At 37.5% G+C, this 11952-nt stretch overlaps 1 protein-coding gene across 1 annotated transcript; it reads right to left on the reverse strand.

The window, feature by feature from the left end:
* Nucleotides 1–7762: 7762 nt before the first annotated feature.
* LOC101899719 (uncharacterized) lies at nucleotides 7763–8609 on the reverse strand. The gene is made up of 2 exons (XM_020039297.2): nucleotides 8459–8609; nucleotides 7763–8392 (listed from the first exon to the last, which is right to left on the reverse strand). The coding sequence occupies exons 1-2, from the start codon at nucleotides 8553–8555 to the stop codon at nucleotides 7821–7823; spliced, it is 669 nt and encodes a 222-aa protein (XP_019894856.2). The 5' UTR covers nucleotides 8556–8609; the 3' UTR covers nucleotides 7763–7820.
* Between the last annotated feature and the right edge of the window lie 3343 nt (nucleotides 8610–11952).

Raw genomic sequence — 11952 nt, forward strand, 5'->3', positions numbered from 1 at the left:
TAATACGCACTTGTTGTGGTTTTACGTCTGTATGGGAATCTGTGTCATTCATTCGAACAGGGTGTTAGTTCCAGTCAGTGTGCCAACAGACACACAATGTTTTCCACAGTGCTCGACATAAAACGGAACCGAATGTGCCGCGTTAGGCCATGGCTTACAAATGTCTTCGTCGGCGTTGAGATTGTGTTGCCTGGCCGACTGCCTGTCTGCCCGCCCGCCCTACTAGTTGGTTGGCTCTTGGGGTAAATTACATTTGTGAACCTGTGCTGCAAGTGGCAACATAAAGCGTAGAAGCATACTCATAGGTATGTTGATGTCATCAACATCGTAGTTAGAATTGCGGATGATGGTGATGCTGATGGTGCCTACTGAGACAGACGACAAATACAGCTGTTGTTGCAAAAGGCCATGGCTTTATTCGGTAGGTGTTTTGTGTTGAAGGATAACCTTCAGGTTGTTACCAACATCAGCACCATTTACATGGTAGTTTTATTGGTGTTTGTGCCAACTGCAACCCATTATATTTGTTGCACTTGTTTGTTCGTATTGGTGTTGTTGTTGTTGCTGACGCTGCTGCAGCAGCAGCAAAGGATGTTGTAAGTTTAGAGCTGACGATTGTTCTTTTCACTAATTTCCACTTGTTTTTGCTTTTGTTTTGCCAACTTGGCATTCGTTACTTGGCCTTTTGTAGCATTTCAATGCTATTTCAATAGAAGATAAATAACATGCGTAAGCATGTTCTTCTAGACATGGGATTGAATATGCGGGTCAGAAGGTAAATACACACATGTACATATTGGACGTTGTTTTGGGCTCAGAGGTTTCAAAGATACCGGGAAATAACCGGTTTGAAGGAAGAATACAACCTCTGCATTGCGGTTACAGTATATATATAGGGTGTATATATATATATATATATATATATATATATATATATATATATATATATATATATATATATATATATATATATATATATATATATATATATATATATATATATATATATATATATATATATATATATATATATATATATATGTATATACAGGGTGAGATACAAAAAACTGCCACAAAGTCAAACGCCATAATTTCTACATTTTTTTAAATTTTATTGAATGAAAGCAAGAAATGTTGGAAATAGCATCAAATTTTGGAATACATTTAGATTTCAAACGGCCAATGAAATCGTCACACGCTTCCTGCTGAAGCGCTTGCTTGATCGACACTTTGGTATTTTTTATACCCTCCACTATACATAGTATATAGGGTATATTAAGTTCGTCATTCCGTTTGTAACTCATCGAAATAATCATTTTAGACCCAACAAATTATATATATTCTTGATCAGCGTAAAATCCTATGACGATTTAGCCGTCTGTCTGTTGTAATCACGCTACTCCCCGATATTCGGTATTTTGATGATTTTACCCACATTTTTCAACGGAATTGTCTGAAAATCCATACAAGGAGTACCTTGTGGGTACTTTATACCTCGGAAGAGAATTATATATATAGGTCCACGATATTGTATAGCCCCCATATAACGGTACCCCCCGATATTAGATATTTTGATGATTTTACCCACATTTTTCAACGGAATTGTCTGAAAATCCATACAAGGAGTACCTTGTGGGTACTTTATACCTCGGAAGAGAATTATATATATAGGTCCACGATATCGTATAGCCCCCATATAACGGTACCCTTCGATATTCGGTATTTTGATGAGTTAGCCACATTTTTCAATGGAATTGTCTTAAAATCCACACAAGTAGTTCCTTGTGAGTACTTTACCCCCTGAGAGAGAATTGTCTATACAGGTCCACGATATCGTATATCCCCCATATAACGGTACCCCCCGATATTCGGTATTTTGATGATTTTACCCACATTTTTCATCGGAATTGTCTGAAAATCCACACAAGGAGTTCCTTGTGGGTACTTTGTACCTCGGCAGAGAATTATCTATATAGGTCCACCATATCGTATAGCGCCCATATAACGGTACACCCGATATTTGGTATTTTGATGATTTTATCCACATTTTTCAATGGAATTGTCTGAAATTCCACAAAAGAAGTCCCTTGTGGGCATTTTACCCCCTCAAAAAGAATTGTCTATATATGTCCACGATATCGTATATCCCCCATATAACTGTACCCCCCGATATTCGGTATTTTGATGATGTTAGCCACACTTTTCAATGGAATTGTCTTAAAATCCACACAAGTAGTTCCTTGTGGGTACTTTATACCTCGGCAGAGAATTATCTATATAGGTCCACGATATCGTATAGCCCTCATATAACGGTACCCCCGATATTCGGTATTTTTACAGAAGATATATATCACTTGATGTGCCAAAATGTACCTCATTGAAAGGTCACACATGTCCGTCTGTGGAAATTTCTCTAGATTCTGAACGGAATGAAGTAGATTGACAAAATTTCACTTAAATATATTTTAAATCCGTAGAATTGAGAATGGGTTATATAGGTCCAAGGTTTGGTATAGGTCCTATGTAACTATTCCCGAAGAATTAAGATTTTTTGAGAGATTTAGCAACATTTTTGAACCGAACTTTCCAATTTGTGTGTCCGGTCTGTTGGAAACATCCTTCCAGAAAATTGCCTATATAGCTCCAGGTTTTGGAGATTATCTCCATATAACTGTGTCTCCTAACATTCGGTATTTTGAAGATTTTGACTACATTTTTTAAGCGACTTATCTCGAACTTTGTAAGGACAGGATTTCTCCCCTTGGGCTGGAATAGCTCGTCGGTTTCGAAGAGTTCGTACAGAAATGTATTCCTTTTGAGACAGACAGTGAAAGACAGTGGTTTTTATTTGATATTCTGCGGAAAGTGAAACTAATCTTAATCGTCTTCGTTTCGGAATAGAAAATTGACCTTTAACTCGAAAACTAGATAAGGGACAGGGAAACATGATTTGGTGCTCAGGGTTCGGGATAGTTTTCTTTTGACTATCATATGGATTTAATGCAAGAGACCTGGATACTGGAACTCAAACAGGACCTATGAGGGTGTGTACGGCTATGTCTACAGGAGATTCGTAGGACTTCAGGTGAATTCAAAGATACGGTTGCAAGAGATTATAATAAGTACTCAAGCAGACTACAAGGATATTCAAAGCTACGGTTGAAAGAAATCTTAAAAAGTACTCAAGAAGACTACGAGGATATTCAGGGATATTGTTGCGGGAGAACTTAATACTTCAACAGACTACAATGATATTCAAGGACGCGGTTGCAAGAGACCTTAATAAGTACTAAACCTGACTACAAGGATATTCAAGAATACGGTTATGAGAGACCTTAATAAGTGCTCAAGCAGACTACAAGGATATTCAAAGCAACGGTTGAAAGAAACCTTAAAAAGTACTCAAGAAGGCTATGAGGATATTCAAGGATATTGTTGCGGGAGATCTTAATTACTTCAACAGACTACAAGGATGTTCAAGGATACGAGAGGTCTCAATAAGTGCTCAAGCAGACTACAAGGATATTCAAAACTACGGTTGCAGGATACCTTAATAAGTACTAAAGCAGAATACAAAGATATTAAAGATGTATTTGTATTTGATTGTACGCTCGTGGCGTCCGGACCCATCATAGATGACATATGCGATCGGTTAAATGCTTACTAAGATGTTCTCACCGCCTTATTCACTGCAGGGAATATGAAGATATCCGTCAATAAATCGACGGTCACACTTTTAACCACATCGACTGCGAAGATGAGGCTATCTTTGAATGTGCAGGTCGATGGTGTTGTAATTCCAACCACCAACTACCCCAAAGTCTTAGGGGTCACATTCGATAGCCTCTTCAAGTCGTCTGCGCATACCACATATATCTGCGATAGGATTACAAGTAGGAACAAGGTTCTCAAGTCTCTGGCAGGCAGCTCTTGGGGAGCTGATAAGGAAACCTTGTTGACCTCTTACAACGCGATAGACCGGTCTGTGGTAAACTATGCGGCTCCGGTATGGTCCTGCCAGAATGTCGCCCTTAGGACCGCAACAGGGTGCCTCCTTATGACACCTGTCGACCACCAACATGAGAAGGCAAAGGTCTTACCGGTGCGACAGCATAATAAAATGCAATGCCTGCTTGGGTGTTACAGGCAGAGCTATCTGAATCACCATATGCCGGAAAAGCAACCTCCGCCCAGGCACGTAAGGAAATACCTTCATTATCTAGAGAGTGAGAGATACAGAAGTATAAGATAGAGCCTCTGAATCAACAGGCCTATCAAGCGGGACTGAATAGAATTCACTCTAACGCGGTCTCAGAAGTTATGGAAGGATATAGAGTGTATACTGTATTAGTAGACCATCCGCCTTCCATCACAGCTGAAGAGCAAGAGCTGCTCCGACAAATCCGAGTAGTTTTGTCTCAATTAAGATCCGGATGGTGCTGCCGCCTTATTTCCTATTGGATCTAGATTGGAATAAGATTATAACTTGGTATTTGAATATCGCACCGCCTCACTGACAGATAGTTGGCTATATTGCCCAACAAAATTTTCCAACGAATTTTTGTACCCTACACCACATTGTGGTGAGGAAGCGAGATAGAACCATAGTTACATTTGAGAATATTCATAGAGTCACTTTCTGAGTCGATTTATATATGTCAGTCCGACCGTCCCTCTGTCTGTCTGTCCATATATTTTTGTGTGCAGGTCACATTTATAATTCGATTGAGATGAAATTTTCCAAGCAATATTCGTTTGGCCCAAGGACAACCCCTATTGAAATTGGTGAAAATCGCTTCAATTTCGGATATAGCTCTCACATATATCTTCAACGGATTTCGGGATAATTGTGCACTAAATGGCTAATATCAGCCCAAATGAACTGAATTTTACCACTTTCGACGGAATTCAGCCCAAAAGCTAGCACTTCAAATTTATATATATATATATATATATATATATATATATATATATATATATATATATATATTTGTCCGATACCAGGTTTATTGTGCACCAAATGGCTAATATCAGCCCAAATGACCTGAATATTGGCAATTCCGACTGAATTCATCCTAGTAACAAATGCTTCAAATTTTGAAAATCAGTTCAGAAATAGCTATAGCTCCCATATATATGTTGTATCCGATTTGGGGTGTTAAGTCCCTCACATGCGTAATATGCACTCCACATCCATGATCTTTGGTATCAGGCCCAGAAATAAATGCCTAAATTTTTGTCAAGATCGGTTCAGATTCAGTTTGAACATAGCTTCTGAGTATATATTTCGCTGTAGAGAAAATTCTATCTCTGTCGTAGAAAAATCTATTGATAGCTGCTCAGAATATTACTTTTTGAAATTATATTTATGTCGAAGAATATTATTTTTATTCAAATCTTTGTAACCGATTACTCTCCAAGGTTTGTACATCCTTTGTGTTTGCATAAAATGTTATTTTCACAGTCTGCTAAATCTTGGCTATGGCAAAGCACACTCCCTTCTTTCGCATCGCATTTTTTCTTTTGCCAATTTTCACCTCTTTGTTTTCTCCTGCTCAAGGATACACGTGGTAGTAATGTACAGTTAGGTATGCAATTTTAATTGTATGCCACTGTCAACTGTCTGTCTGTCTCTCTGTCTAAAAGAGGTGATTTACATCCTTCTGTAGTACTGAACGCTTTGTGCACTGGACTTGGTTGGCTGCTGACTGTCTGCTCTGGCGTCACATATTCTGGAAGTGAGAAGTTGTCATTATTGCCTTGGCTATATAATTAATATCAAGAGACTGAGAATGAAATTGTCGCCACAGATATATGTTTGTGATTACACTGTGGATGTGTGTGTGTGTTGGAGAATGTTTCATATATGTTGTCATGGTGGTAGTTCGCCTTTGAGTATGTTGCATTATTTGTTTCTGCGGAACATGGGAATTAAATTCAAATTAAAATGTTTGTAAGTTCCGTAATTAAGACATAGTTGAACAGAAAATTAAATAGAATAAAGTAGAATTCTCATCAAATGTACCTTAAAAATGTTAGACAATTCGTAAGATCGAACTATACTTCCATGCTATACTATACCAAACACATTATGAATTTTGATTAAGACATGAATATAAAGTGGTTCCACATTTTTAATCCTTTCAAAAAGTTATAACATTACTGAAATCATATTAATGCTTTGATAAACTGAAAGCGGTGCCCAACTTTGAAGATTTTCTTATGGTATGTTAGCTACTTTGGAAAAATATGGCAGGAGAGACAGCTTAAACTTTATTTAAACTTCATAAAAATCGGTCCAGTGGCAGCACAACCATGGAAGCCAAAATCCGATTTGGTTCAAGTATTGTTACTAAACATAGATCAAGGTCGAGGACTTTAATATCAGTAGACTTTCAATAATTAAAAATTAAATCAAACAAGTTAAAAGGTACCAATCGGCTTCCCCGACAGATGTATACCCTCTGCCAATGCTCGATTATTTAAATATAATTTGACTTCTGTTGTGATTATTCAAATTGTTGACCTTCTATGGAGTAGGTTCCGAAGATTAGGCTTAGAATTGCTGGCTTGTCTCGCAAGTTATTGTAGATAAAACCAGTAACGAAAGTCCTAAAGTCGGCCGACTTTATGATACCCTACACCACTTTGCTAATTTTGTAGAGCTCCACATAGCAATTAAAAGATTTTATGGGAGAATTTAATCATACACGCTATGATTATAATTGTAATCTAAAGTTCAAAGGACTAGATATGCTGAAGCATTTGTATCTTCTAAATTCGGACTTGTATTGCCCATTTGGTGCAAAATTAATTTGAAATCAGATAAAGATATATATGGGAGCTATATCCAAATCTGGGCCGATCTCGATAAAAATTGGCAAAGATATTTCTGAGCTGTATTTGATATATTTCCCTGGATATCGGAGTGCATATTACGGCTGTGGGTAACAAATATAACAAATCCGATGAACAATATATGTGGGAGCTATAGCTATATCTGAACATATCTTCATCAAATTTAACATACTAGCTTCTAGACTCAATTCGGTTGTAAGTGCCAAATTCCATCCCATTTGGGCAAATATTAGACGTTTGGTGCGCAATAAAAGGTAAATCGGACGAAGTTATATATGGTAGCTATAACCAAATCTGAACCGATCTCGATAAAATTTATCAAAGGTATTTCTGAGCTGCAATTGATATATTTCCCCAAATATTGTTGTTACAGAGTGCATATTACGGTTGCGGAGGATAAAAATAACAAATCGGATGAACATTATATATGGGAACTATAGCTATATCTGAACCGATTTCGATCAAATTTGGCATACTTATTTTCAGGTTGTATGTGCAAAATTTCAGCCCATTTGGGCAAATATTAGACGTTTGGTGCACAATAAAAGGCAAATCGGACGAAGATATATATGGGAGCTATATCTAATTTTCTACCAATTATCTCCAATTTCAATAGGGTTCGTCCTTGGGCCAAACAAATGTTGTTTGGAAAATTCCATCTCAATCGGATCGTAAATGCGACCTGCATTTTGTTCACACGAATACATGGACAGACGGACGGACGGACTGACGTGCATAAATCAACTCAAAAAGTGATTCTATGAAGATCCTCAAAAGTAACTATGGGTCTATCTCGCTTCCTTCTTCATGTTACAAAGATATGCACAAAGACATAATACCCTTACCACTATGTGGTGTAGGGTATAAATACCAAGTATTTTCGAAACTGATTTTTAAAACCCACTGTCAGTATCACAAGACGTATTTATTGTTATTTCCCGTCAATACATTTTTTAATTATTCTACATTAATATGGAAAACAAAAACAATGACACAACGATAACATATGTTTTGACGACCAACAAATTAGCAGCGGTATTAGCTTTTCGCTCTTTGGCATACTGGCCGGTTTTCTGAGACAAGACCATAACTTGTGAGGTTACAGTGTTAGGTTTTTCTGTTACAATGGGTCGTGGAGGGGCAACAGCTGCTGTCGGTGGCATTGGAGCTGGCCAGGCAGGTGCCAACGGTGGCGTGGCATTAACAGCGTATGATTGATTCTGGTAGTGAGTATTAAATGCTGAGTGGTTCTGCATCGTCGGTACAGGTTGTAGGGCGACATATGATTTTCCAATATCCGCTGGTGCAGTGGGCGGAAAACCAGAATTTGTCTGTGGCCTAGCGTAGTGTTGAGTCATTGCTGTCATATTAACCCCGGGTGGACATATCAACTGTTCGGTGTAAATGAAACGACTCAAGTCGCTATGATCGGGTTCCTTAATGGTTTCATTGTAACAGCCATTGGCCAAGGGTTCACTTCTTTCAATAACCGTTGCGGGAACAATAATTTGTTGGTGGGTTCTGTTGCTGTAGGCTTAATAAAGCAAAGCAAATAAATTTTTAGACATCCAAAGAAAATAATATTGTTGAATGATTTTACCTATTTGCGGCTCACAATGGATTAATTGAAGTGTGGTAAATGTTAGGATTGCCGTTAGAAAATATGTTACATACTTTTGGTTTATTTTTGCGATCATTTTTTTAATTATCGGAAAATTATAAAATTCGAATTTTTCACATTCGTTGATAAGAGGTCTGTATTGAACTAATTCGTTATACTATTTTAGATCGGAAAAATATTTCAATTGTCACCTTTGCAATGTTTACATATTGGTTACATATTTGATGTTCGAGTTAAACATTTGTTACAACAGTGCAATTTATTTAATACAGTGGGATGCCTCTATGATGGAATTTTAGAAGGTGAATAGATGAGTATTTTGATGATTGAACGATTTGTAACGATCTGTATAACTTGTTTCTAGGTAGCAGCTAGCTATTCATACCCTACACCATATAGTGGTAAGGGTAATATGTCTTTATGCATTTGTTTGTAACATGGAGAAGAGAGCGAGATAGACCCATAGTTACTTTTGGGGATTTTCATAGAATCACTTTCTGAGCCGATTTATGCATGCCAGTCCGTCTGGCCATGCATTTTTGTGAACAAAACGCAGGTCGCATTAATTATGCGATTGAGATGAAATTTTCTAAATAATATTTGCTTGGCCAAGACGAACCTTATTGAAATTGGTGATCATCGGATCAGATTTAGATATAACTCCCATATAGCTCTACCGATTTCGGGTTAATTGTGCACCAAATTGCCAATATCAGTCCAAATGACCTGCATTTTGGCACATTCGACCAAATTTAGTCTTGAAGCAAGTACATCATTTTTGAAAATCGATACAGATATAGCTAGAGCTTCCTAAATATATGTTTCATGCGATTTGGGTTTTTAAGTCCCTTACATGTGTAATATAAACTCCACAACTAGTATCTATGGTCCCAGATATCAGATAAAGTCTAGAAATAGCTCTATCAAATTTTATCAAGATCGGTTCAGATTTGGATATAGCTCCCATTTATAACTTTATCCCATATCAGGTTTACTGTGCACCAAATGGTCAATATCAGTCCAAATGACCTGAATTTTGGCACATCCAACCGAATTCAGTCTAGAAGCAAGTACATCAAATTTAGTGGAAATCGGTACAGATATGGCTATAGCTCCCATACATATGATTAATCAGATTTGGTGTTTTAAGTCCCTTACATGTGTAATATAAACTCCACAACAATGATCTATGGTACCAGATATCAGATACAGCTCAGAAATACCTCTGTCAAATTTTATCAAGATCGGATCAGATTTGGATATAGCTTCCATATATATCAATAACAGATTTATTGTGCACCAAATTACCAATATCAGTCGAACTGACCTGAATTTTGGCACCTACGACCGATTTCAGCATAGAAACAAGTACTTCAGATTTGGAGGAAATCGACCCCCATGTACAGGGTGAGATGAAAAAACTGCAACCAACTTCAGACTGCTATCATTTCTAAGTCACTTGTCCGACAGCTGTTAAAATTATTCCAGTGACAGATCATTATATTGTTTACAAGCGTACAAAAGCATTTTGGTGAGAATTTTCCAGAAAAAAAGTTATTCGTGATGGAATTCAAGCGTGATGGTGTGATTTGTTTATATTTGGCTGGAAAAACCACAACTGGCTATCGTTGGAGCACTCCAGCGTTTAAATGTGAATAAATCGTTTGTGTCTCGCTCCTTGCGTAGCCCGACGGCAAGGAAGTGGACGGGAGAAAACAGCAACATCAGCAGAAATGGTTCGAAAAGTAAAGGATCGACTTGATAGAAACCCACGTCGCAGTGGCCGAAAAAATGGCCCGTGAGCTGAACATATTGCGATATTCCATTCGGCAAATATTGAAAAATTAGCTCGGATTAAAGCCATTGAAATTCCAAAAAGTGCAAGAACTTACACCGCAACAGAAAGAAAATAGACTCAACATAGCTAAAGTGTTGCTTCGCTTGACCGAAAATGGTGAACTGCAGAATTGGGTTTCCTCCGATGAGAAAATATTCGTTGTCCAGCAGACAAACAAACAAAATGATCGTGTTTACGTGCCAAAGAGGTCAGCTGAAAATGTGCACTTTCGGTTAGCCACCAGAGCTCACACGCCGGCCTGGTGTTGCCGCCATAACATTTGATGGTCGCTCTCCGCTCGTATATTGTCGACCGTGGCATCAGAATAAATGCCTTATATTATCGCGAAAATATTCTGGGGGTGTATTAAAGCCTTGGGCACGCAAAGATTTTGGCCGCAAATCCAACAGGACTCAGCACCATTGCACCAAATATAAAGAAAAATGAGGTTCTTCGCTTTATTTTCAGCGCACAATGGCCACCAAAACCTCCGGATACCAATCCGTTGGACTATTGTGTCTGGAGTATTTTGGAAAGTAAGGTTGGCACTAAAAAATACCAAAATGTCGATCACCTCAAGCAAGCGCTTCGCTGGGAATGGGCCAAAATACCGCAGAGCAACATTCGGGCAGCGTGTGACGGTTTCATTGCCCGTTTGAAGGCCATAATTCGTGTCAAAGGTGACCAATTCGAACAAATCTAAACATATTCTTAAATTTGATGCTATTTCCGACATTTTTTGCTTTCACTCACTAAAATTTAAGAAAAAAAATGTAAAAATTATGGCGTTTGACTTTGTTGCAGTATTTTTTTTTTATCTCACTCTGTATATGTTTCATCCGATTTGGGGTTTTAAGTCCCTCACATGCATAATATGCACTCCACAAGAATGATATCTGGTACCAGATAACCTATGGGGCTCCAAAATACCTCTGCAAATTTTATTGATTACGAAATTCAGCCTAAAAACAAGTGCATCAAATGCTGGTGAAAATCGGCTCAGATATAGCTATAGCTCTCATATATATGTTTAATCGGATTTGGTGTTAAAGTCCCTCGCATGCGTAATATGCACTTCACAACAATCATATTTGATACCGGACATCAGATACTGTTCGACAATATCTCTGCCAACTTTTATTAGATCGGTTCAGATTTTTTTTATAGCTTCGATATATATCTTTACACGACTTTACGGTTATTGCTCACCACATATGTAATATCAGCCTAAATTGAATTGATTTTTTCATATTCCACCGAATTCTACCATTTGGTGAAACTCGTTCCGGTAAATTAAAAAGTAAACAATTTCAAAAAAATAGGGGCTCAATTAGACCTGAAGGGTACTTTTTCTAAGGAACTTACTTTATACTATTTTTTTTACTACATTTGCATAAATTCAAGTTTAAATGAATCACCTACACCTTTTAATAGCTTTCGTTATGCATTCATTTACAAATGTGAAACTATTGTTTGAACAGCTACGTCACACCAACTCTGTATTTACCAAGAGAGACAAGTGTTTTCACAAAATAAAATTAAAATAATTTCAATTAGTCAATATTCAATTCAAACTAACTGTGAAGAGAACGCAGTAAGAATAAAGTCATCGGTCTAAAAATGTTCTCATTTCAGA

This window comes from Musca domestica, unplaced genomic scaffold (assembly GCF_030504385.1).
Source record: "Musca domestica strain aabys unplaced genomic scaffold, Musca_domestica.polishedcontigs.V.1.1 78, whole genome shotgun sequence".
Classification (NCBI taxonomy): Eukaryota; Metazoa; Arthropoda; class Insecta; order Diptera; family Muscidae; genus Musca; species Musca domestica.